General features: G+C 44.7%; 1 protein-coding gene across 6 annotated transcripts in view; it reads left to right on the top strand.

Moving 5' to 3' along the window:
• HECW2 (HECT, C2 and WW domain containing E3 ubiquitin protein ligase 2) overlaps positions 1-27,329 on the top strand; it is a 197,397-nt gene that overhangs the window by 115,305 nt on the left and 54,763 nt on the right. For all 6 annotated transcript variants that reach the window (XM_081023230.1, XM_081023231.1, XM_081023226.1 and 3 more), the window contains 7 exons: positions 2,343-3,713; positions 5,083-5,178; positions 6,345-6,495; positions 7,260-7,363; positions 9,845-9,969; positions 12,230-12,415; positions 21,710-21,844. In XM_081023230.1, the coding sequence (XP_080879356.1) occupies positions 2,343-3,713; positions 5,083-5,178; positions 6,345-6,495; positions 7,260-7,363; positions 9,845-9,969; positions 12,230-12,415; positions 21,710-21,844 (2,168 nt within the window). The remainder of the gene's footprint in view (positions 1-2,342; positions 3,714-5,082; positions 5,179-6,344; positions 6,496-7,259; positions 7,364-9,844; positions 9,970-12,229; positions 12,416-21,709; positions 21,845-27,329) is intronic.

Consider the following 27,329-nt stretch of genomic DNA (forward strand, 5'->3'; position numbering starts at 1 on the left):
GCAGGAATTTTCATGATGGTATATTTCATAAGATTAGTTGTCGTTCCCCCACCCCACCCCTGCACAACATCACCAATTTTTAAAATGATCCTGCGGAAGAAAGCTGCAGTGAGTCTGTATATACTCTCTGTGTAGCTATCTGCCCCACCTGGTTCCCTAGCTGCCCCACTGTGACTTGGATCTGCCTTTCCATGAGTATGTCTCTAGTTCCCCATAAATCCCCTTGCTTTGGAATGTACAACCTGAGCCCCAAACTGAGATATCCTTTGAGATATTCTCACACCACAGCTGCCCATCTACCAGCTCTCCCAAGGTGTTAATAGTGCCTTTCATGCATGCCACTGAACTTCATCGGCTGTGCCAGGCAACCTGTCGGTCAAAGCTGCCTGGGTTCAAAGACCTTAAATACAGAGCATAGCGGTTTTATATAAGCCTTTCACCTTTGACCAACCAAAGGCGCTACGTGCTGTTTCTGCACGTAGTGTCAATTCTGCCTTTGTGAGCAATAGCCTTCCATAGGTTAACTAGATGTTTAATGTTTGTTTTTGTTTTTCTTTAAGCACCATTCTGTCTTTTCCTCTGGTCTCTTAATCTTATTTTTTATTAAAAAAATTGACGAGGTTTTGGAAAGGACATTGGTTACAAGCTCAAGGAACATTGTCTTTTTACCATCAAAACTACCGTATTTTTGCTCTATAAGACTCATTTTTTCCCTCCTAAAAAGTAAGGGGAAATGTGTGTGCATCTTATGGAGCAAATGCAGGCTGCGCAGCTATCCCAGAAGCCAGAACAGCAAGAGGGTTCGCTGCTTTCGCTGTGCAGTGATCCCTCTTGTTGTTCTGGCTTCTGGGATTCAGAATATTTTTTCCCTTGTTTTCCTCCTCCAAAAACTAGGTGCGTCTTATGGTCTGGTGCGTCTTATAGAGCGAAAAATATGGTAATTGGCAAGAAAACTGCTTTGCTCTTTCAGTGATGAGGAGGCACTACCTGGATGTTCTCTCAACCAGGGCAAATAACTGGCTCATAGCCGAGCTGTCGCTCACAGCCAGCAGCCAGGAGGTAAAGAAGACTGTGGTGGCAACCTATTGAATGCTTCTTACTCAGCTGGTCTCCCTGATGTGGCAGTTGTGGTACAGCTGGCTTCCATACCTGCTGTCACAATATTTTCATTTCTACTACCCACACTCTAAACTGGTGGAGCAGTGAACTTCAAGAGCTTGTACACGTCATTAGATTTATGGCCACATATCCATTGTGAAAGGTGGGGAGAGGCTTAAATAAATATAACATCTTCATCCAAACCAGTTGGCATAAACATCCCATACATGCTGCTAACATAAACCTGAACTTTCCTCACTTTCCCCACCTAGAAAAATACCTGCCCCCAAAGTTTAGTGTTTTTACTCAGGTGTGTACTCCAGTGTGTCTCCTGGGGTTGTAAGTCTCCTCTGGATTATATCCTGAAAGACCTACGTTGGCTCCCAGGACGTTTCCAAGCACAATTCAAAGTGTTGGTGCTGACCTTTAATTTTTTTTTATTATTTTTTTTAAAATAAATTTTTATTAATTTTCCAAACACAAAATAAAAAAAACAAACAAACAATACACAATACACCAACATACAAACATATAAACATGTATAATTTCATAGCCATTTTTTCATAAACCTTACTTTCCGGACTTCCCCATACCTCCCCTTTTCTGCATCCTTGTTTTGGTGCTGACCTTTAAAGCCCTAGACGGCCTCGGCCCAGTATACCTGAAGGAGCGTCTCCATTCCCATCATTCAGCCCAGACACTGAGGTCCAGCTCCGAGGGCCTTCTGGTGGTTCCCTCACTGCAAGAAGTGAGGTTTCAGGGAACCAGGCAGAGGGCCTTCTCGGTGGCACGCACTCCCATCAGATGTCAAGGAAATAAACAACCACAGTGGATGCTTGGGTTGCGAACGTGATCTGTGCAGGAGGCACGTTTGCAACCCACAGCGTTCACAACCTGCAGTGCCGCGTCTCCACATACGTGGGTCGTGATTTGGTGCTTCTGGCATGTGCGAGCACTGAAACCCAGAAGTAATCCGTTCTGGTACTTCCAGGTTCGGCGCGGTGCACAACCCAAAAATGAGCAACCTGAAGCATCTGTAACCCGTGGTATGACTGTATCTGACTTTTAGAAGACATCCGAAGGCAGCCCTATTTAGAGAAGTTTTAAATGTTTGATCTTCTATCGTATTTTTAATATTCTGTTGGGAGCTGCCCAGAGTGGCTGGGGAAACCCGCCATATGGGCGGGGTATAAATAATAAATTATCATTATATTGCTAGTCATTCTTTGCGTTTTTCATTGTAGATTCTTCACCAGAAGCTGTGGGGACGCTGCTAGGAGTAAACTCTGTAAACGGAGATTTAGGGAGTCCTTCTGACGATGAAGATGTGCCTGCAGGGCATCATGACCCACCTCCAGTTTGCTCAAACGGCCCGATCCTTGAGGAATCAACTGGAGATGCCATCACAAGGCATTCTCTCAGGACTAGTACAACTCTGGAAACGGACCAGGAAGATCTGACTTCTGCAGCTTCCAGGTCGTCTCCTCCCAGAGGCCGCCAGGACTCCCTGAATGACTACTTGGATGCAATAGAGCAAAGCAGTCACTCTTGGACTGGGACGTCCGTTTGCAACGAGCGAACTGTTGGGCCATCCCCAAAATTGAGAAGCAGCTTCCCTACCGACACTAGGCTTAATGCTATGCTTCACATTGACTCCGATGAAGAGGAGCATGAATACCACCAAGGTTTGGGGTTCCAGTCATTGCTGGATGACGACGATGGCGGCGGGTTAGTCATGCTGAATGGTGCTGCCAGGAACGCTGAAGTGACTTGCTTAAACTGTTCGCCGAGCCAAACCGCACAAAGCCAGGGGGGCCTCGAGGAAAGCGAGAGAGCTCCAGAAGAGGAAATGCCATTGCAACCTTCTGATGGCCAGCAGGAGACCTCTGAAGGGCTTCCTGAAGCAGAGCAGGCAGGAGAAGAAACCGAAAATCCTCAAGAGCCTCAGGATGACGGACCAGTTGACCCACCTGGCAGTGAAATTTGTATCCCCCAAGAGGCAGAACAGCAGCCTGCCACGGAGACGGACACAGGAGCTCCCGAGTCTGCTCCTGCAGGCAGAAGAGAAATTAGGGAGGCTGAATCCGTCGACCAGGGATCAGAACCTTCTCAGTTTTCATCAGAAACTGAGCCGAGCGACGCAGCCCGTACGGAGAGTGTAAGCGAATCAAGCACTAGGCCGGAGGGAGAAAGTGATGTGGAAGGGGCCGACGGCTCGTGCAATGAAGGCACGGCTCCCCGACTCTCGTCCGTCGACACGCAGTGCTCTTCCTTTGAAAGCGCCCGGTTTCCTGAGACGCCGGCCTTTTCTCCCCAGGAGGAGGAAGAGGGAGCTTGCGCCATGGATGCTGCCAGCAGCGAGCCTGCCCCGGAGACCCAGGAAGTTGTGTGCACTCAGGCCTCTTTGCCCGCAGTGAACATACCGAGCGCTCCAGAGGAGGGGCAGCTGCCTGAAGCCAGCGGGCTACAGGATGGAGATGAGGCTGAGGAGATCTGGCAGAGGAGGCAGAGCCTGCAGGCTGCAGCTGCACGTGGTCAGCTTCAGGAGGAAGGGGCTGCAGGGGTGCAGGCTGCTTGCGAGGGAGATGCTGCCCAGGTGGATGGAGCCACGGGAGGTAATGATTGTGAGAGCAGACTGCTTGATTATGTGCCTTGCTGAGTCCACCTGTATGTTGTATTTGCCCTCCCACCTCACCTCATTTCATTCTGTGATGGACTCAGTTTACAGTGCAGAGTAGTCATTAGCTATCTCAAACGCATGAACTACGTTTTGGATAATAAAACGTTGCATCCAGCAGCATCAGCAGACCTTATTTATTTATATTTTTTTGAGAATATGCATGCAGATAATTAACCACTTGTGCAAAGGCTCTCACACCCCTTCAGGGTTTTCTCCCTTTCGTTGAGAAACCTAGACATGCTCAGAAGTGTGTGGGTGTGTAAGTTACGTGCTATTGTTTTGCTGTTCTAGCCTCCCATCTACTTATCTTACTTTTCCTATCTGTCAAATTACTGTTTTCTCAAACTTCGGTCACCAGCTGTTGTTGCACTACAACTCCCATCATTCCCGTCCCTTGGCCTTGGTGTCTGGGACTGATGGGAGTTGTAGTCCAACAATAGCAGGAAGTTTGGGATTCATAGACCAAGAGGTTCCTGTGTGAGAGCTCTCATGGAGTGATGAGCAAGGTCTTCAGGTTTTGGCCAATGACTTTGAGTAGAAGGCAGTTCATGCAACTGACCTTCCTCTATTCATCTTACCCTTCAGTAGCCTCTGCACTCCCACAAAACCTTTCCAGGGGGTGGGTGGAACTCGGGTTCTGCGTGAGGATTTCTCACAGGCATCTGGGCTGCCATTGTGAGAACAGGATGCTAGGCTAGATGGGCCATTGGCCTGATCCAGTAGGCTCTTCTTACATTCCTAGTGCACAGTGTCGATGGTGTCCTACAGAGCATCAGGAGGGTGGGTGACTTTCCTGAAACTGAAACCCTGTATCAGTGAAGCTGTGCCTCCATTGAATAAAACCCCAGATCTTCCAATTTTTCACATTCTGTGCTGATGAGCAGTTTGCATGTATTTTGTGTGTGTGTGTGTGTGTGTGTGTGAGAGAGAGAGAGAGAGAGAGAGAGAGAGAGAGAGAGAGAGAGTCTGCTATAAATCTGCACTGTCTATTCTGTGACAATTTGGAGAAACAATTTGGAGAACGGCGGCATGTCGTTCAGAAAAGGAGACCATTGGGTGATCATTTCAGTTTGGATTTCCTTTGGAACATCTAAAGCAGGGTTTCCCAAACTTGGGTCTCCAGCTGTGTTTTTTTGGACTACAGCTCCCACCATCCCTAGCTAGCAGGCCCAGTGGTCAGGGGTGGTGGTAATTGTAGTCCAGAAACAGCTGGAGACCCAAATTTGGGAAACCCTAATATAAAGTGTGACACCGTTCGTGTTTCAGTTGAAAATTGTTAGTGAAACAGCTTCTTTGTCTTTTAGGTTCCCAAACTAATGGGCACCAGCCTCTTAGAACTCTTCCCTCGGTTCGCCAGGACGTTAGTCGCTATCAGAGAGTGGATGAGGCCCTGCCACCAAGTGAGAAGCTTCTCCTTATTAATTCCCAGGATTTCAGGGTATATGCCCCCACAAAAGGGAAAAGCGCTGCTGTAGATTTCCAAAAAAGCGTTGTCTCTGAGAGAACCAGAAGTTGTGTGTGAAACATGCCACATTTTGTTTCACCAGGCTCAAAAAATGCAAATGGATGTGCTTGAAGCTATTTGCTTCCATGTCCCTGGAGATGCCGCTTCTGTTGTGATGTCCTCCCCAGTGGAAATCGAATTGTTTCATAGGGACATAGGAAGCTGCTTTTATAACAGGTTAGATTATTGTTCATCTAGCTCAGTACTGTCTACTTTGACTGGCTGCCACTCTCTGAGGTCTCAAGCAAAGGCCTTTTTCGTCATTTGCTACTAGATCCTTCCAATGGGAGAGGCCAGAGATGGAATCTGAGACCTTCAGCACACACAACTTGTGTGTTCTAACACTGAGCTACCTCCTTTTTCATTGGGTATGGAGCTCATTCCATAGAGTCTCTAAATCAGTAACTCCCAAACATTGCATCAAGACACATAAGTGAGTCACAAGAGGATCGCTAGTCTGCCATGAGGAATAAATCCATGAAATAACGGAAAGCTCCTGAGTACAGAGGAGTCTACATGCTAGGTCTCAGCATGATTCAGCTTTAAGCTGTGTTTTCAGATTTCTGCTGCACCTCTGCATTGGGTGTAATGAGGAAAAGGCTGCTGACCATTAGGTCCAGTCGTGGCCGACTCTGGGGTTGCGGCGCTCATCTCGCTTTATTGGCCGAGGGAGCCGGCGTACGGCTTCCAAATCATGTGGCCAGCATGACTAAGCTGCTTCTGGCAAACCGGAGCAGTGCACGGAAACACCGTTTACCTTCCCGCCGGAGTGGTACCTATTTATCTACATGCACTTTGACATGCTTTTGAACTGCTAGGTTGGCAGGAGCAGGGACTGAGCAACGGGAGCTCACCCCGTTGCGGGGATTCGAACCGCCAACCATCTGATCGGCAAGTCCTAGGCTCTGTGGTTTAACCCACAGCACCACCCACGTCCTGTGATTTTGCCTTTTACAGAATGCCAAAAAAAGGAAATAGGGATACTAGCTAGCAGAGGTTTTTGGAGGCACTGCTTTAAAATACCCGATCCCTTGTGTTTTACAATGCATCTTCTTACCTTAGATTGGGAGGCACGCATTGACAGTCACGGGAGGATATTCTACGTGGACCACGTGAACAGGACGACAACGTGGCAACGTCCCACAGCTCCCCCGGCCCAACAGATCCTTCAGCGTTCCAACTCCATACAGCAAATGGAGCAACTGAATCGCAGGTGAGTATTATTCAAATTGGCTGTTATATATGCAGGTTTTTTTTAAAAAATATCTTTCCTGCCATGTACCATTATTCTGAACGAAGAAGAAGAAGAAGACGATCAGACATCATTGTTTCAAATCAAAAAACTTTGCCTGGTTGGAAATAACTTACACCATATGTAGGTTTGTTGTTAATCCAGAAATAATGACCTTCCAGTCTGTAAATAAGCGTGCAAGATACGTTACGGTGAAGGGGAGGGGTGAGTTTCATGTTTTCTTAGCTCTTGAAAGGCAACTTCTGTTTCCGACCACCGGGGATGGGGGCGCCACTTGAAAAGGTGTGAAGATATTGATGGAGATTTCCAGAATTATTTTATAATATTGACGTTTTATGTACAGCGGCAACCCGGCACTGGGGGTGGAAGGTGGGAAGTGAGTGTGTCCTTGATGAGCTGCTTTTGCCCTTGATGGTGATGATGTCATGTAGCTAAATCACAGTTGGCTATGTGGATCTTTGATGTCAACTTGTTCACTACTTGATTCCTGATAGGCTAGGATCATGTCATGAAGAAGTTCTCAAGTTAAAAAGAAAAAGAAAAAAAAGGAATTGTGCTGGACTACTCCCTGCACCCCCAACCCCAGGCCTGATCCCTAAAAGCCTGAGGGAAAGCCATTTAACAATTTAACTTCTGGTTTCGGCTGTGTATCAGTGTGTTGAGTGTGCTGGAGTCTCTGATGTATTTATTGGGTACCATACATAATACCAGTCTTGGAACTTCAGGTACCAGAGCATTCGACGGACAATGACTAATGACAGACCGGAGGAGCACCCAAATCCTATGGATGGAGCTGGAGAGGATGCAGATTTCCAGCAGCCTAATGCAGGCAAGGCCCCATTTAGTGCCACACTTCTCACACTTTGTTGGTTTTTTTATATTTCATTATGCTTCTATGCCACCTGTCCCAACGGTGTTCTCCAGGCCAAGGACCACCAACTGAACTAGTGGGCACTTTTGAGAAAGTGCCGTGGTTGCCAGTCACAAAATGGTTGCTGTGGAAGGGGCGTGGTATAACACACTATTGGAGCCCCAGCAACAGCCTTATGGTTAACGTGGGAAGTTGGCTATTTCCTGCTGGCCTGATTATGGACATCATACAACACACACACACACACACACACACACACACACACAGAGTTGTTGTCCAATCACAACAGGACGCATATCTCAGAACCAGGAAAAATATAGCCACGTCACTCCCATTTCACAGAAATCTCTTAGAAGATACCGTATTTTTCCGTGTATAAGACTAGGGTTTTTTTCTTTAAAAAATATGTTTAAAATTCTTATACACGGATACAATCTCCTCCCATTTTCTTAATTTGGAGTCCCCAAAAACAAGGGGCGTGTGTGTGTGTGTGTGTGTGTGTGTGTGTTATACACAAAAAAAAGACGGTACTTGCACATTTTGCCCCATAACGTTCTTTCTAGGAGTGCAAGATACTTTCTTTTTAAAAAGAAAGAAAGAAACCTCGCAGTGTGAGGCATCGGCCTATGGGCACCGCTGGAAGACTCCACAAGTAGCATGTTGTCCACCAGCACCGGGTTGGTGATCCCTGCTTCTAGACAGTGCATAGTACATCAAACTTAAAAACATCATAGCGAATTTACTGATAAAACAATGGTAGAAGACATGACGAACTGCAGTTAAAACAAAGCAAAAGCTTCCTAATTTCTCATACTTGGCTGCATAGGAAGAGGGGAATAGGGAATGTGTGAGTCGCAAGGCTTGCCTAGGTTCTTTTCTGCTCATGCACAGCCTAAACCATTCTTTACCGCGACACAGTAATACAAAAGCAGTTCAGTTTTGCAAACCTTGTGCTGCAAACAATACCAATTCTACATTAAAAAGGTACATTTGAAATAAATGCAACCATTTAAGTGATTCATTTTGTAGCAGGCATGTGAGGTCAAAAGGACAAAAAGTGTGGCTCACCCAAAGAGCTGTAGCAAAAGTTTGTGACGTTAATCCTGGATTTCCATCTCCGTGGGTTCATTTACTTACTTACTTTTTTTTTTGGCATAATAAATGTCAGCAGCAAAACCTGCTTTTCCACATCATGCAACCACACCTTGCTGTAGTGGCTATCCAGATTTATTTAAAAGTATAATATATATAGTAGTGTAAACTGCAACTGGTTAAGCTGATATCATCTTTGCAATGGCCTGTAGTGAATTCATTGGGTTGATAAGAACTTGGGAATTTTTATCACTTCTATTCTCCCTTAACTCCTGCCCCTCCCTCTCCTCTCCTCTCCTCTTTCTTTCCAGCTGCAATATCCTCATTTTACCACTCACCCCCATTTTTAAGCTTAATACGATTCCACCCAGTTGCTTATGATTGGGTTCTGCAATAGTAATAATAATAATAATAATAATAATAATAATAATAACAACCCTATTATTATCATATATAATACACTCTCACGTATTAAAAACCAGACCTGGTTTTTTTAAAAAAAAGCGTTATGCATTTTTAATAGTAAGTAAAAAGCAGACTTGTAAAGTACAGGGAAAACATTAGTGTTTCAAAATCTGATTGTTTCCCCGCCCTCAAGGTCTGATTGTTATAGACCGGCTGGTGTTCATTATTCACCTGAAATAAGGATCCAACAAGCATTCTTTCGGTTGCCTATTTAATTTCAAAACTGTTAGAGTTAAGTATGAACGAGAAAAGAGTATTCTATAACAAAGATAAAGGAAGAACAACAGCTAATTCTTGGGATGCCCCTTGGAGGACCTTAAGGTCCTTAAACAACAACACTTTGGAGGCCCTGAGCCTCAAGGAGGTTAGATTGGTCTCAACTAGGGCCTCTTCAGCACTGGCCCCAACTTGGTGGAACGCTCTGTCACAAGAGACCAGGGCCCTGCGGGATTTTACATCCTTCCGCAGGGCCTGCAAGACGGAGCTGTTCCTCCAGGCTTTCGGCTTAGACTCACTCTGACCCCTTATATGGGATTTGGTATAAATCCCCCCCCCCTTTTTTTGCTGGCCCATGTAGGACCAGCATGGATACCTGGCTCAGGTGAATATCTGATGTTTCCTCCCTTTATGGTCTTGATTTATGGGCTACTACTAAAATGAGGCTGCATTTTAAGCTGTATTTTAAGCCGTATTTTAATTAACTGTTTTTGTTTGTTTTTCCCCTATTACGTTTTATTGTAATTTATATTTGGTGTTAGCCGCCCTGAGCCCGGCCCTGGCTGGGGAGGGTGGGGTATAAATAAATGTATTTATTTGTTGTTGTTGTTGTTGTTTACGATGTTGAAGCCTTTGCACTAATTCGTGGCTATGTCCATTTGTCAGATTTCCGAAGGGAGAATGTGCTTCCTCATTCTACCTCCAGATCCAGGCTTACTCTGCTGCTACAATCTCCCCCTGTGAAATTCCTTATCAGCCCAGAATTCTTCACAGTGCTGCATTCTAACCCTGTGAGTAGTCGGCGCAATTATACCTGTACGCAAACACTTGCAGGGATGTGGAGGGTTTCCATTTCCAGTATTATGAGAGCGATGGCAGGTGAGAGCTGCCACGAAATGTTGCAGCGCGGCGTGCTCCCTATTCAGGATTCTAGTTCCCACCCACAACAGTGAGTCAGTGTTCCATGCCCACTGAACACAATCCGTCTTCACTGGGTTCTTTTTGAGGTGTGGGTGTCTCTCTCTTAAGGTTCTCCTGAGTCTAGCAATAGCTCCATCTTATGTGTGGGTACATTTAGGCTACATAAGCACTCTCCCCCTCAATATTGGGTTGGGCAGAATTGGGGTCTACTGGTAGGCATCTGGTGGTTTGCAGTAGACTAGTAACTCCCCATTATCTAGCAATAGCAGCGAGAATAACAAAAACACTCCCTCCGCCCCCATTATACTGCTGAAATTGGGAAGGCTTGGGATAACCAGGAATGTGTTTTTATGCTGGAGAACTGTGAGCTCAGCTCATTTCCTGCATTCAAAACAAATCCCTGGGTTTAGCAGCTGTTCAGAGACACCATGTCCTTTATCCTGCAAGTGAATGCCTTTCACCACTGGCTTCAATTGGTGAAGTTCAGGGTTATAGTAAAAAAACTCAGAGAAGGTTTCATAAGGCTGGAGCCTGCCCTCCCCTGGTATGTAAGATAATTATTTTAATTGCTTTTGTTCTTGGTTTCTTTATTAAGCATTTTGTGTTTATTATCTTGTATTTTTATGTTGTGAACCGCCCTGAGATATGCATACTTAATAAATAATAATAACACACATAAGCCATTTTCACTAAGGTAACAATTACGAAAAGGATTTTTTGAATTAAGTTGTGATCATATTGTGTATTTCTTATGTATTGTAAAATGTTATGAGGAGGGGAAAGAATAGAAGAACAGGATAAACTGCTGAGAGAGGAGACCTGTGCACAGCAACACACATCTATCACACTGGTTTTTGTGGGATTCCAGAAGAGGGAAGTTTGCAACACCATGAAAACAGTTTCTCCTGGTGTAGAAGCAAAATGACCCATATCCATTACTGCAGTGTAACGCTAACACTCCCTGGTGTTCCGGATCCTCAGGCCCAACTGGAATGGATAAGTTAGCAGCTGCCTATGGAAATCATGTGGTAACTCACTCCCTTGGTGTTTGTATAAACAGATCCCAAGGAGTTTGCTGTTTGGGCTAAGGTTCTATGATAGCACCCTGCGTATCACACTGGTATAATAGTTTTGGAGATTGTAGAGCTGACTACATTGAAATTAAGACCACATTCAGAGAAGCCTTCGTGGTTGTAAACCCCTAGGCCATTGGGAATTTGGTGAAGAGCTTCATCTCATGGACAGGAGTGCTCCAAGGCAGTTGGAGAAAAGGGTTTAATCAGGGTAGGGTGGCAGAGAAAGAGTCAATGTAGAGAAAAAGACATTTCAACTGTTTCACGTTCTCAGTCTTTCCTATTGTAAAGTGCAGAGTTATGACCTCTTCCTAACAGAAATGCAGTTACTGAAAGACAAGAGGCAGGCGTTACTGTGTTCTGGGGATCCCCAAGGGATACAGCAATAGAATTTTTTAACCTGAAGGAGACATCCCTCCCTTCTCAAAACAGCTCAGTGAGGGCTGAGCATGGTGAGTGGTCATAGGATGCTGAGTGCTTTTTGGGGAAAGGATTTGAAAACTGGTCAAGAGGGTGGAGTGAGCTTCCTGTAAGTCTTCGGTGGAGCATGGAACATTAACACAGAACAGGAGAACACAGAACATTAACACAGAACACTGCAACACTTTGTTGCGGGTCCCACTTTTTAATTTGTTAAGTGGGATATTAATAATAACCTAAGCACCAGCTTCTGTGTTTGGGTGGGGTATTTCATTATTTATTCGTATGATGTTGTTGTATGTTGAAATAAAATAACAACAACAATTTTCAGTAATTGTTAATGGGTTCAGAGACAGAAACTATATTTTCATCTCCTATGTGTCTGATTGAGGTTGTACCTGAACCCCTCCTGCTGGTGCTTGACATGACAGTTTTAGAAAGCCTCTAGGTGAATTTTAAAATGACCCAGCGGTACATCTAGCAAGCCCAGGAGGAATTGCTGCTTATACAAGACGAATGACAAAACTCTTAAGGCCCCCTTTATCCAGCCTTCCGAGGCTTGCGTAGACATTCAAAGCCTAACGTTTAGCTTCCGAAAATAATTGTCTTTGTTTCTTCTTCCCCTCCCACTGTCCAGAGTGCCTACCGCATGTTTACAAACAATACGTGTCTGAAGCACATGATCACCAAAGTCCGGCGGGATACCCACCATTTCGAGCGCTACCAGCATAATCGAGATTTGGTGGGCTTCTTGAATATGTTTGCCAACAAGCAGCTTGAGTTGCCGAGGGGCTGGGAAATGAAGCACGATCATCAGGGCAAGGTAACAAATATAAAGAACTACAGTGGTGCCTCGCAAGACGAAATTAATCCGTTCCGCGAGTATCTTCGTCTAGCGGTTTTTTCGTCTTGCGAAGCAACCCTATTAGCGGATTAGCGCTATTAGCGGTTTAGCGGCTATTAAAGGCTTAGCGGCTTAGAAAAAGGGGGGGGAAGCGGAAAAAAATCTCAAGACTCGCAAGACATTTTCGTCTTGCGAAGCAAGCCCATAGGGAAATTCGTCCTGCGAAGCGCATTGAAAAACGGAAAACCCTTTCGTCTAGCGGTTTTCCGTCTTGCGAGGCATTCGTCTTGCGGGGCACCACTGTAGCTTGTAAATTAAACCAGCGTTAAACTTCTGTTCTCTTCATCCGAATACTGATGAAATTGAGGAAGCTGCTCTGGCTGAGCCAGATACTCACACTTTCCACCCTCCAGCCAAATAGGAGAATGATGGTGCCAGTTTGCTGTTTTCTCAGAGATCTTCTCCCTAGCAAGCTAGTTTTCCATGGCAGCATTTGGGTGTCATGCTAAACCCAGAGGTAGCCAACAATGGGGCACACCAGATGTTGTGGAAGACAACTAACCATCTTAATTGGCTGTGCCTGATGGGACCTGGAATCCAAACTATTTGAATGACATCATGTTTACTATCCCGGCACTAAACTATACTTTTAAATCAGATGGGGAAACTGGGGTTGATGGGAGTTGGAGTCTCAACAACATCTAGAGGGCCACAGGTTCCCCAGCCCTAGTTTAAACCATGAAGTGATCCTAGGTAAGCTTTGAGCCTTGCCCCTTCTCATCTCAGCCACACCAAGTTGGCTTGTTTCAAACAAACTATAGCTAACATTGACAGTTTGTTGGTTTGGATAGAACGTGTTAACTGTAAGGAAACACAGAAGCAAAGATTTTTATCCTTATCCTTCTGGTCATGCAGAAGGAGAGGGGAGAGAGAGCACGAGCCAAGGCTCACTGGGATCATTTATGTCACACTATACTATGGTTGAGCAAGATATACAAGTACAGCTTATGTTGGACTTAAAATAATTTCACAAGTGTAAATGTAATTTTTATTCCAATACCCCAGCTAAGGGACACCAATTGGTGTCAGCTTTCAAAGGAGATTAGACAAATTCAGTCTAAGTCTAGTAGGGATGGCTACCTTCTACCTCTGGGGTGGGGATGAATGGATCTGCTAGTTTCAGTTCTCTTGATTTCTCTTTTTTCCCAATCTTAAATTCAGTCCTCCAGGTTTCTGTAGCAAATTAAAAAAAAAAAAATCCTCATGGAAATTGTTCAGTATTTTAGCGTGAATTTCTCCTAATGAACACATTTTTTGTATGCGGTTTTGACTAATGTACACATTTTAAAAGCATTCCCCCCCCCCAGTATAATGCATGTTTGTATGTTATTTTCACCAACACGTGCATTTTTATATACACTTTACCCCAGTAGATTCATTTTTGTACACATTACTTGGTTGGATAGGTGCTTTGCAAAATTCAGAGTAGTGTGAATTTTGAAGGATACCTGTGCTTCAGCTATGTTTTGGAAAGTGCAGATTAGATCGATTTACCTTCAAATGTGAACTGAATCCAATTTTACCCCATCCGTACTTTCGGGGTGAGAGAGAGAGCATCCTTTAAATACTATCGGTTGCTGGGGAGCTACTGCAGGAGAAAGTTACTTGCCCCTTATGTCTTCCTTGTCGGCTTTTCCTAGGCATTGATGTGAGAAGCAGGATTCTGGAATTGGTAGACCTTTGGTCTGGTCTATCCCAGATGCTCTTCTTGATTTTTGTTGGTGATAACCTGTACAGTGGTACCTTGGGTTACATACGCTTCAGGTTACATACGCTTCAGGTTACAGACTCCGCTAACCCAGAAATAGTACCTTGGGTTAAGAACTTTGCTTCAGGATGAGAACAGAAATCGTGCTGTGGCGGCTAAAGTGGTGCTTCAGGTTAAGAACAGTTTCAGGTTAAGAACGGACCTCCGGAACCAGAGTACGTACGTAACCAGAGGTACCACTGTAAACCTATGACTAACATGTGGGCTGCTGGTTTGCAGAGGACTTTGCAGCCTCTATCATTTTCATCTATTGCTGGTTTCCCCATGTGCACTTGAGCACAACAACGTATCCAGAAGAAACTAGAAGTTGTGCAGTGATTGCATATTTTGTGTCTATCTTCACCCTGCATCAGAAAAGGAAGCGGAACAGGCTCCTGTGTTGTGGTCTTATGAAAGACGCTGAGATCTATCAGGGGTGATCAACAGCTAAACTAGAAAGAGACCAGAGCCACCCAGAAGTTGAGTTTCTTGGCCACTGACAGATGATAATTTTTATAGCACAAGCATGACTAGTGCGAAAGGTTTAAAATGCTGTGTTGGTTTTGTTAGCTCAGGAAACAGAAATTGCACCACGTTTGGTTGCGAGAGAGATTTGATATGCCTAAGGCATTCCAGAACAACTTTGTACATTTGGCTTGAAGTTCAGTTTCCCTGAAACAGTGGCTGGGTGACCTTGGGGAAGGCACGGCTGCCCCTTTTTATTTGAAAATGAATTCACGATTAATGTATGGTGCTGCAAGGGACGGAGAGTGCCGCTTAGTCTTCAAAGTACCAGATAAGATAAAGCAGAAGGCAACTAAAAACAAAAGGTGGCTGGGCATTGCTGTAGAGGGAGGTGCCGCACTTTTGCAATTCTTGATAAGCACTAGCGTGTGCTGGAGGAGTTGCTTTTTCTGCTTTTTAAAGCGGAAGTTTTTCTTCTTATTATTGTGCATTCCTTCTGTCTAGGGTAACTCAGCTCTTTGGAATGCGTTTGGAGCCGAGGGAGGGATGGAAACTTCATTTGCCCTCTTCCTTCTGCTTTTCACCGCACAAGTTAAAATGGATAAAATTCCCTTTGTGGGCAGGAAGGGAGGAGCAGTAGCACGGGTATTCCCCTGAAACAAGGAGGCGTCTGCTTTCCTGCCCCATTTTTTTTTTTTAAAAAAACCTTCATTACTTAGGGATGGGATACAGTGCCTCTGGAAGACTGTATAAAGGGTGTGGGGGAAAAGAAAGAAGGCAGGACAGTTTGGAGTATAAGCTCCAAAGTGCTTTGCTGTAGCTGGTGGGAAAATGCTTCGCATGCATTGAGGTCGCAGGCCTAAGCCCCCTAACTTTGTTTTGGGACCTTAAACGAAAAGTTCTGTCCTTTAGCCATGTGCTTGGAGTTCCCTTAGGAATCAAGTTTTGAAAAAACAGTCACTTAGTCCACATTGGAAGGCAGGAGTTGAATGTCTTACAAATACTGGGCCTGTTCATTGTAGGAGCTCATTTACATATGTACATATGCACATTGGCTCTTGTTTTAGCATAGCGTGGTGATGGCCAGGGGGCCTGGGAGCATGATTTTGAGGAGGCACACGCCAGGCACCCCTACGCAGGAATCCCTGCCCTGCCTGTGTGTGTGGGGGGGTGTCTCTGGGCCCCAGAGCCTCGCCTGGCTGTGCCGCTGTGCCGCAGGCCCCCTTGCTGAATGGCCACCCGGCCAATATTGCGGGGAATGCACCCGCCAAGGGCCACGTCGGCTGGCCAGGCTCCTCCCTGCACTGGCGGGCGGGCAGATAGTGCAGCGGGGGCCCGTGAACCCCCCGTGCCCCATGTCCACGTGGCGGCGGCTGCGGCGAGGGTTGGACTGTTGTGGCAGGTTTTGTTTACCCTCCGCGCCCAGCCCCTGGTTCTGCCATGGTGCGTACACATGCCAGCGAAGGATGCAACGCCACTGAGTTCATGCAAATATCCCCTCATACACCCACAATTCCATGCAGCCCAACTGGTGGTGTGCAGCAGCTCACTTTGAGCACATGGTTTCATGTAGTTAATTTCAGGATTGGAGATGAGATGTGCTCATGGTTTCTCAGAAGTGGTTGTGTCAACCGAGTCCTTTCCTTGCACAACCTTCCTGTCCTTGTATACACGCATAGATGACTGAGCTGTTTTGCTGATGGTGAAAGTACCCTGAGCTGTTTCGAGTTTTCGTTATGACATAATTACAGTAGAACAGGGATGGCCAATTGCTGGCTCATGGACAAAGTCTGTCCTTCCCTCCTAGGGCCATTTAGAGATTTATTTTTTAACAGTACAACTTGGCAGAAAATATTGCTGTTGGTGCTATTTTATTATATGAACACAAGTTGTGTGTTGTTTCTTGCTGCATTGAAACTGAAATACAGGTGGAGACCATACCTGCTATAGTAGTAGTAGCAAAAAGCATATCAAAATAAACTCGAGTGATGGTTGGCTTATGATGTGATAGCTAACGCATAAAGTTGGCATTGAGCAGCCTTGTCCTTGATACAGTCAGTGGAGCATGAGACTCTTAATCTCAAGGTCAAGGGTTCAAGCCCTACATCGGGTGGAAGATTCCCTCATTGCAGGGTGTTGAACTGGATGACCCCCGTGCTCCCTTCCAGCTATACAATTCTATGATTCTAAGATGAGAGCTGTCTGCCCCTCTCCTCAGTTGCTGATCCAAGCAGAGAGAGCAGGTAACTGATACAGGATTTGCTGAGTCGGCACTTTGCAGGGTGAGAGTTAAGTCTTTGGTGCATCAGGTGGCAGTGCGTTCAGAAAGTGGCCTTTTAGCCATTCGTATTTGACTTAGACCACTGAAGAGTAAACGAGCCATACTGAGAAGAAGTAAACATACAGTCATCCCTCAGTTCTCAAACTTAATCCGTTCCGGAAGTCCGTTTGACTCCCGAAACCGTTCGAAAACCAAGGCGCGGCTTCCGATTGGCTGCAGCAGCTTCCTGCACTCAAGCAGAAGCCGTGTCGGACATTTGGCTTCTGAAAAACGTTTGCAAACCAGAAGAATCACTTCTGGGTTTTCAGCATTTGGGAGCTGATTTGTTCATCAACTAAGCTGTTCAAGAACCAAGGTATGACTGTAGTGGCAAAAAGATTCCTCTCCCAGCTGCAAGCATTTATGCTTGCTTGATGAGACAATTTGTCCTTGCTTCCCCTGTACACTGTTCCAGGGGTTCTCCTGATACCCGCCTCCTGGACATTGTTTTTTTTTGGGGGGGGGGGTTGCAGCAAAAGAGAAAGGAAAGCTTCGTTGTGCTAGCAGAAGTCCTTGCATTGTTTTTTGCTGGCTGGAGCAGATAGTTGAATCCGGCCCAATGTACTGTAGTTTCACGGATGAGCCATAGACTAGTAGTTAGGTCTGTTTATGTTTGTTCTAAGAAAATGTCCCTAACTCCTAGGGCAAGCATGGCCAAAACTTGGCCCTCCAGCTGTTTTGGGATTACAGTTCCCATCATCCCTGACCACTGGTCCTGTTAGCTAGGGATGATGAGAGTTGTAGTCCCAAAACAGCTGGAGACCCAAGTTTGGCCATGCCTGTCCCTAGGGACCTGGAGAGCTGCAGCGTGGCCTAGTGGTGCTGAGGTAGCAACCTGAGCCCTTACCCTATGCACTTGTTTGCTGTCTTAGCTAGTATCACAATAGCGTGTGTGCTTCTGCATGCCATATTTTTAGTTTTGTAGAAAGAAAAACGTATATTTGAACAGATACATTGCCCATTTGGGTAAAATGTGAAGCTTTTTCCAAACCAAAATGCCCTGTTTCTCTGCCCAGCTTCCATAAATATCTAGGCTACACCCTTGCCTGGTTGGCCAGTGGTAGGTATAAAATTAGGCTGTTGGGTTGTTGGGTGTTGGTTTTTTTTAGTGTTCTTCATCTCCATTTCCAGCTGTGGTGCCATTGTCCAGATTAGCCCAAGGCTTTGAAGCTCCAGTAGCTTTTCTTTTCTCTAATGAAGCTTCAAAGCAGTGATCCTGAGTTTCATTATGTAGCAGACTGCTACTGGCTGTCCTCAAAGCACTTGTGCTTAATGAGATATGATTGCATTCATTTAGTGTAATCCTTAAGCATATTTTCCTGTTTGTCTAAGTGCGTTGCACAAACCAGTGCAGCGTGCTTTGCTAAATTGCTGTGTAAGAAATCAGAATTGTGCATATGCAACACTGTTCATATGGAAACATTAGTTTCCCTTCAGGACAGACTTGATCTGAATTTGTCTTTCAAGTTATATGCTTGGTTTAGGGTTCATCTGATTAAAATTTTAGCCCTTGGGAGGCCAGAGCTTTCTTCCAAATGCACAAGTTTAAATTAGATAAAAGCCAAAACATCAAGCAGGCTGATTCATAAACCTGTTAAGCCAGAGTGCATAAAGCAAATTAGATTGGACAGGATCTAAATGAAAAGACTCTAGTTTAATTGGGGTGATGACACAAATGCCTGGGTCTAACCCCCCCACCTCTACCAGCACCCATCACAAGCAAAACCTGAACAGAGGCCCTCAAGCTTTTAACATGCAATGCTCACATGTTGATCTCAAGTTCATGCATTCATCCATTGTTCACTGCAGAAAATATCCAAACAACAAAAGCACATCTTGTTTTAACCCTCTTTGGGCAGTCATTAGGCGTTCAGTGAGTTGTATTTTCCTGAAGCACTATGATGTTTCATTAGGATAACTGGTGTATTATCTTGCCATGATAACAGCAGCAAGACTTTGGATGTGAGAATGCAACAGACTCCGAAAGGGTTATGTTCTTAATTGACCACAGCAGGAATTAACATCAGGAAAAATGTATAATTAATACACTGAATTAAATGGTATGAAATCATGTAAAAACAATGGCAATGGTTAAGACAAACAATACATAAAGTTCTGCCAGCATGACATAGTAATGGATGGAAACCAAACTGCAGTGGAATAGAATCAGGTCTGCTTGCGATGGATACAGGGCGGAACGGGCATTGCTAACTTTGTACATTCCTTCCCCTGATTTGTGTAGTGCTCTTCAGTTAACTTCAGATCTTTCCACAAAAACCTACCTTTATCCATAAAGCCTTTACTAGCGCTATTTTTCTAGAAAAAGAGGTGCCAGAACTCACCATGAAAGCTGCCTCCCTAGTTCTCTTATAATGGCAATGGCGCCCACCTGAGAGGTTCTGGCTGGGGGGGGGGGGAGCCCTGCCCTTGACTTAATTTCTTAATCCTCATTTCCTGCTGTATCTGAGCTTTAAGTTCCTGCAACGCATTGAGCTTTCCCTCCCCACCACTGTTTGTTGTTTCTCCAAATGTAGATCATTATAAGCTGTTTAGGGACAGGAACCTGTTTATATTTTGCCTATGGGACTCTGCAGAATCTTGTACACTGACAGTGCTGTATGTATGGGTGGATAAAGAAATGCCAGATAACAGCTACTAGAATTGCGGCACCTTAATAACTAACAGGTTAATTACGGTGTGAGCTTTCTTGGGCCAAATGTTTCTGATTCCTTCAGGGTAGATGCCAGGTATTGTCTCTGAATCATTAAGGGTAAAGTTTCAGGTTCTTGGAACGCGAGTGGCACTGTGGGTTAAACCACAGAGCCTAGGACTTGCCGATCAGAAGGTCGGCGGTTCGAATCCCCGCGACGGGGTGAGTTCCTGTTGCTCGGTCCCTGCTCCTGCCAACCTAGCCGTTCGAAAGCACGTCAAAGTGCAAGTAGATAAATAGGTACCGCTCTGGCGGGAAGGTAAACGGCGTTTCTGTGCACTGCTCTGGTTCGCCAGAAGCGGCTTAGTCATGCTGGCCACATCACTCGGAAACTGTACGCCGGCTCCCTTGACCAATAAAGCCACAACCCCAGAGTCAGTCACGACTGGACCTAATGGTCAGGGGTCCCTTTACCTTTACCTTTACCTTTATCAGGTTCTTGAAATGGTTTCTTCTTAGCTGCATAGCGCAAGCCTAGCAAGGCCGCGATCCGAAGCATGCTTAACCTCAAAGTAAAGTTCCTCTAGGGTCAAAACGTGACATACTCCCAAGTAAAGAGGTTTATGACTGGCTGCTTTCCTGGCAAAGGATCAGGTCCTGCCATGCCTACAGTTTTTCTGGTTTAGGCAACTGGTTCATGCAGCTGCTGCTTCTAAAGCTCTTAGGGGTTGTGCTGTATTTTGAAATCTGCTCTTGCTTCTCCAGCTACTAAGAATTTTGTCTGGTTGTTGTTTTTTTAGCTGCCCTACCTAGAATAGCCCTCCTCAGATTGCAGCTGGCATGCTTCAGCCTGCAATCACATTGTGCCATGGTCCTTAATCAGATGTTTCACATGTGTACTCACCCATTTGTGGTTGTAATTATACAGTAAGCAGTTGGTTGAGGTTGGTTTTTTTATACTTTTTTTTTGAAGTTGGTTTTTATTTATTTCTTTAAAAAGTAGATAACTTTGTGTCCTTCCTCCCAGATATTAGGTGAAACAGAGACCTACCTTTGAAGATCTGACCAGCTATTTTGAATGAATTTGTGAAATTCAGCCCTCCTTGCACACCACCCCAGTTTCATTCCCTCCCAACAACAGAGCCTTCCCTGTCATGTAGGGATCTGGGAGAAATGAAATTTGGTTTGCATTTAAAGGTGAACCTACTTAATGAGCACTTTCCAAGGCAACGCAAGAACCTCAAACACAGTATTAAAATTCACACTTCTCTGAAATTTGCAGTGGAGTTCTCTGAGCAAGTAATGCAGACAAAGATGCATATACTGACATAAGAATGTATATATTGGTGAAAATGACATTAAAAACACATTGCATTAGGGAAAAGTGCCAAGTAAAAACGTGCATACTAGGGGGAAATGCATACAAACGCACATATTACGAGAAATTTCACACTGAAATGCAAGTGAATTTTCACGAGGACTTTTATAAGCAATGCAGACTGATGTGGAGAGCTGAAATGAGGGCTGGGAAGATGAGAAAGTGAAATTGCCCATCAAATCTGACTTTTTCTCCTACTTCCTACATTCTTGGTACCCCTGAGTTCTCATCCTCAACCCACTCAGCACCTGTTTGTGAACGAACCATCATTCTCTGTGATTAGTTGCTCAAGTCCTCTCCTTTTAAGCAATCTCATTGTTCGTTTCACTGGACTTCTGTGAATTGCTGTGCACACGAGAATCGGAACAGTTTTTGGAGCACCAAAAGCCTGTGTAGTGTTGGTAATCCCGTGTTAGAACGCACCCACCCACTCACCCCCAAAGAGTTCCCTGTTGTGTGACAAAGTTAAAGATCTTAACGGCCATTAGAACATAAGACTTCCTGCTCCTGTAACCACCCAATGCTTTGCTGCTCACAAGTGCAGCTTAACATAGGAAGGCGTGCAGACAGAAATACCCACAGGAATCACAGTGAGGTTTTGGCAAGTAATGAAATGCTTTCCTCCCGCTCGTCTCCTCTTGCTTCTTTACCAGGCTTTTTTTGTCGACCACAATTCCCGCACCACGACGTTCATCGACCCACGGCTTCCTTTGCAGAGCAGCAGGCCGACGAGTGCATTGGTCCACCGGCAACATTTGACGAGGCAGCGCAGCCACAGTGCTGGGGAGGTAAGCTAGCACTTAGCCCGTGTGTGTGTGTGAGAGAGAGAGGGTACAGGATCCTCGGTTCTTCACAGTCCCATTTCTACATTCATGACAGATAACATTCATTGTTATGTCAGTCTTCTGATTCCTTCCTCGGAATGTAATTGCATCGGTGACCTGGATCAGCCTTCCCCAAACAGGTGCTCTCCACATTTTGCTGAACGTTAGTTCGGCACAGCCTGCATGTCCAGTGGTCAGGGATCATGGAAGCTGTATTCCCTATGGAGGACACCAGCTTGGGGAAGTCTGGCTTTTCAAATAAACCATTCAGAGAACAACTAATGACCGAGTGAGGATTTGAACCCAGTCCCTGGCCATGCAAGTCCCAACATTCTGGCCAATATTTTCCCATCAGATGTCAAGGAAATAAACAACGGTCAAGGAAATAAACAATCTAACTTTTAGAAGACAACTGAAGGCAGCCCTATTTAGGGAAGTTTTTAACGTTTGATGTTTTATCGTGTTTTTAATATTCTGTTTGGAGCAGCCCAGAGTGGCTGAGGAAACCCAGCCAGATGGGCGGGGCATAAATAATAAATTATTATTATTATTATTCACTGTCAGAGACAATACATTATATATTTTATTGGATATGGTTAAAAAAGAAAAGTTAGTGCCACACATGTCTAATCCAACCCACATCAGCTTTATCATGGAGGCGCAGGTTACAACAGCCAAGGTGACATTTTTCCACCTTTGCCGCATCAAGCAGTTGGTCCCTTACCTTTCCCGCCCCGACCTGGCCATAGTGATCCATGCGATGGTCACCTCCAGGCTTGACTACTGTAATTCGCTCTACGTGGGGCTGCCCTTGAAGCTGTCCCAGAAACTCCAGCGGGTGTAGAATGCTGCAGCGAGGCTCCTCACGGGGTCTCTGCCATGGGAGCATATTCACCCAGTGTTTTTCCAGCTGCACTGGCTCCCGGTGGAGTACAGGGTCAGATTTAAATTGCTGGTTTTGACCTTTAAAGCCCTTCACTGCCTAGGACCCTCGTACCTACGGGACCGCCTCTCCCGGTATGCCCCACGGAGGACCTTAAGGTCCATATATAGCAATACCCTAGAAGTCCCGGGCCCTAAGGAATTTAGATTAGCCTCAACCAGAGCCAGGGCCTCCTCAACACTGGCTCCGGCCTGGTGGAATGTTCTGTCTCATGAGATCAGGGCCCTGCAGGATCTGATTTCTTTCCGCAGGGCCTGTAAGACAGAGTTGTTCCACCTGGCCTTTGGCTTAGAATCAGTTTGATTCCCTCCCTCTCTTTCTTTTTCCTTTCTCCTGTGAAGAGGCTGCATCCTAATGTTTTAATGTTGCATCTTAATCTTTTAAATTTTATTTTAATCAACTTGTTTTTATTATTGGTTGTTAGCTGCCCTGACCCCGGTCTTGGCTGGGGAGGGCAGGGTATTATTATTATTATTATTATTATTATTATTATCAATGACAAAGCAGCCTTGGGAATGCTTTAGCTGGTTTACAATAGATGCATGGGAGTTATTTACTTCTGTCTTTACTTCTTTCTTTCTTTCATTCTTTCTTTCAGTTATTGAGCTTTGAAAAGCTTGTTCTTATTTATTAAATTTATATATAGTGGTGCCTCGCAAGACGAAATTAATTCGTTCCGCGAGTTTTTTTGTCTAGCGAATTTTTCGTCTTGCGAAGCACGAAATCCCATAGGAATGCATTGAAATTCAATTAATGCGTTCCTATGGTCAAAAAAAGTCCAAACAAAGCCAAATTTGGTACAACAATAGTTTATTAAGTGCTCTTTAAAGTCACACATACTGTAAAGAGCATTTCAAAAATTGAAGGAACAATAAATTAAGTTTCTAAACATGACAGAAAAACATTTAAAAATCAACAAAGTGTACAGTACATTTTCTAAGACTCTGGGGGACAACTCGAAGAAGGTTCCTCTTCCACTCTTTGCTTCTTGCTGAAGAACCCCCTCCTCAACTGTTCCCCCAGCCACCCACCACACAGAAATTCAAATCCAGAATTTTTTTAAAAAAACAGCAGAGTGGCCCAATGGTCACAGAAAATCATAAAAATGCAGAAAAAAACCACACAAGCTTCCAGATTCTTGCAAACCCCTCCTCAACTGTTCCCCCAGCCACCCACCACACAGAAATTCAAATCCAGAAATTTTTTTAAAAAACAGCAGAGTGGCCCAATGGTCACAGAAAATCATAAAAATGCAGGAAAAAAACCACAAGCTTCCAGATTCTTGCAAACTCCTCCCCAACACCAAGTCCTTGAATTCTAAACACCCCAACCCAAAATCCAAAAACCCCAAAAAAAGTTTTAAAAGTTTAACTTACCAAATGGCTGCAAAAGAAGTTTTGGAAAAGCTTCAAAAATCACCAAAGTCTTCAAAAACCTCAAAAAAGGCTACCACACCGCGTTCTATGAGCTGCTCCTCGAAGTCAAGTCGCAACTGTATTAACGGTGTTAAGAAAAAGGAAACAAACTTGCAAGACGTTTTCGTTTTTCGTCTTGCGAAGCAAGCCCATAGGGAAATTCGTCTTGCGAAGCAGCTCAAAAAACGCAAAACCCTTTCGTCTAGCGAGTTTTTTGTCTTGCGAGGCATTCGTCTTGCGGGGCACCACTGTACCGCACTATACCCACAGGCCTCAGGGCGTGTCCTTATTGAAGGTTAGGACTGAACGGACCAAATTGCTATAAACTGGAAGGGAGTTCCACAACTGCAGAGCCACCACTGAGAAGGCCCTGCCTTGTGTGCTTGCTCACCTATCTAACAGATTTCACCTATCTAACAGATACCGGTGTTTGCCATCCTTAAAGTACTCCGGTCTCAAATTTAGGGCCTTAACAGGCTGATAATATCTTTGCAGTGTTCAAAACTCCCGTTGTTCTAGGTGCCTTTTGTGACAGGGAATTTCGTTAGCACGAGCAGTTTCTGACCTCTGGGAGCAGTACTGCGCCTAAGATTCCAGATTAAAATTGCAGGGTGGAAGGAAAGGAGGACCTTTTCCTGCCTCTCCACTTCCAGCTACTCTCTGAGGGCTGGAGAAGAGACCCTCTTAAGAATTTTGAGGAGGCGGGCAGGGGAAGGACTAGACCATGTAAAAAACGAGTGTAATATTTTAGCTGCAGTTCATTCATTTTCAGCTTTGTATTCTTGTTATAAAAAGTGTGCCTAGACATTCCGTTGTTGTGCCCATAACCTAGGTTTAAGGTGCCATTTAGCTCATAGCTTTCATATCTCAGTTTCTAACACTGTATCTTTGACCTGTAGCTCACTAGGCTCCAAGCTACATTTGAGTTCCAGGTTTTGGTGGGTTCTGGGCTCCAGAACTGGGCTGCTATCTTCCTGCTGATCTCAACACAGCCAGTCATCGATTGCAAAGCAGTGCACTCCTCTAAACAAGTTCATCACAGAAAACAAAGTATGCAAATATTGCAGTTAGCTATCTTATCACTCGTGGACCAAGGTGACAGGAGTTCTCAGTTCCCCTGGAATCTATAGCAGCGTGTCAGATTATAGCCTGAATCAGCTGGATTCAGGTTGTGCCAGCTTGACGAAAGTACCCTGACCTTTGCAATAACAATTTTTATCTTTTGCAAAATGTCGCTGCCATTTCCCCTTTATACCACTGGAGGGCCTTTGAATACAGATATTTGTTCACAGAACAGCAGCAACAGGAGCACCCTGTTTTTCACATCAGGGCTTTTTGATATGGTTATCTGTTTCAAGTCAAGCCAAAGGATGCACTGAATGTCAAAAGTGGGGGGCAGGCAGGGGAAGCAGAACATGTACCATACTGACAAAGAAATTGGACCCGAGCCCATTCTTGGAATCCTTCTCTAATAATTTCTAATAAAAACAAGTGTGTTTATAAGCATACAGGTATTGATTTTTAAATCTCTTTGGGCCCCTGCTGTGTATTAACTCTGCTTCCTGCACATTGGTCTGTGCACAGTCATTCTCCTGGCCCTCCCTTTAATTTATTAAAAGTCACCGTGCAAAGGAGTGGGTTGCAAAAACTGAAAACAACTGCTGGTAGAGCGTATTGAAATGAAGCATATAGTATAAAGCAAATAGTAACCTGTTAGTAACTTACAAATATTTGCAAGGTTACCATTTTTAAACTGAAAGGTCATCACTCTTCTTGTTTTTCCTTCATATAAAGACCTTTTCTGAGCTTGGTCCACTATTCTTGGGGTCAAAGTTTGAAGGGGCGAGGCTGTAAAGGGGCGTGGAAGTAAATCAAGGAGATGGAGCAAATAATACTGGTATTCCCACTTCCTGACACACTTCAAAAGGAGTTGTTTCCCCCCACTTTTCTCCTGTACTGAGAAATGTACAAATCTAGTTTTGAGAGACTCTGTGTTTTTGCTTCTTTGTGGCTCTTTGGCATCTTAAAAAAGCAAGTTGGGTTTGATCTATTTTAATGACACAAAGTTGTGGGTGAAGATTTGCAAATATGTATGTTTCTCACGCTGAGAGGAAAGGGTATGCAGTGAGCCTGCAGAGCAGGGAGCGATGAACTACAAAAACCCCCGAAATTCATGTAACAAAGACCTATGGGAGCCAGGAAATTGCAGAAGTAAAGGTTGCTCTTACAGAGCAGAATGCACTCAGCTGTAACTGTGAAGGGAAGCGACAGTCATATATGGTGCTTTTGTGCTTCCTCTATGGGACCCAAGTATAAAGCCATAAAGAATATTAAACTTCACCAAGGCCTGCAATGTCAGCTGAGCTTGTTTGTTCTGGTGCCTATCGAAAGCAGGGTTACTTGCAATCAATTATGATTTGTTCAAACATTGGGGAAACATCTTCAAGCTCACACTAGTTCTCAGCGGAAACAGAACTCCTCCAGGCTGTTAAATGTTACACAAAGTAAAATAAAAGCTTATTTTAAACTCTCAGCCCAGACTGAGCTTTTTATGGTTGGTAAGTAGAGTAATGGTGTAATAATAATAATAATAATAATAATAATAATTTTATTGCTGATACCCTGCCCATCTGGCTGGGTTTCCCCAGCCACTCTGGGTGGCTTCCAGCTATGTGTGTGTGTGTGTGTGTGTGTGTGTGTGTGTGTGTATATATATATATATATATATATGTATATATGTATATATATAAAATATGTATATATGTGTGTATATATATGTATATATATAATGTCAGACATTAAAAACTTTCCTGAACAGGGCTGCCTTCAGGTGTATTCTAAAAGTTGTGTAAATCTTTATCTCCCTGACATCTGATGGGAGGGCATTCCACTACCGAGAAGGCCCTCTGCATGGTTCCCTGCAACCTCACTTCTCGCAGTGAGGGAACCGCCAAAAGGCCCTCGGAGCTGGGCCTCAGTGTCTGGGCTGAATGATGGAGGTGGAGACGCTCCTTCAGGTATACTGAACCGAGGCCATTTAGGGCTTTAAAGGTCAGCACCAACATTTTGAATTGTGCTCGGAAACGTACTG

Source organism: Podarcis pityusensis (genome assembly GCF_964106645.2).
Source record: "Podarcis pityusensis genome assembly, chromosome: 1".
Lineage (NCBI taxonomy): Eukaryota > Metazoa > Chordata > Lepidosauria > Squamata > Lacertidae > Podarcis > Podarcis pityusensis.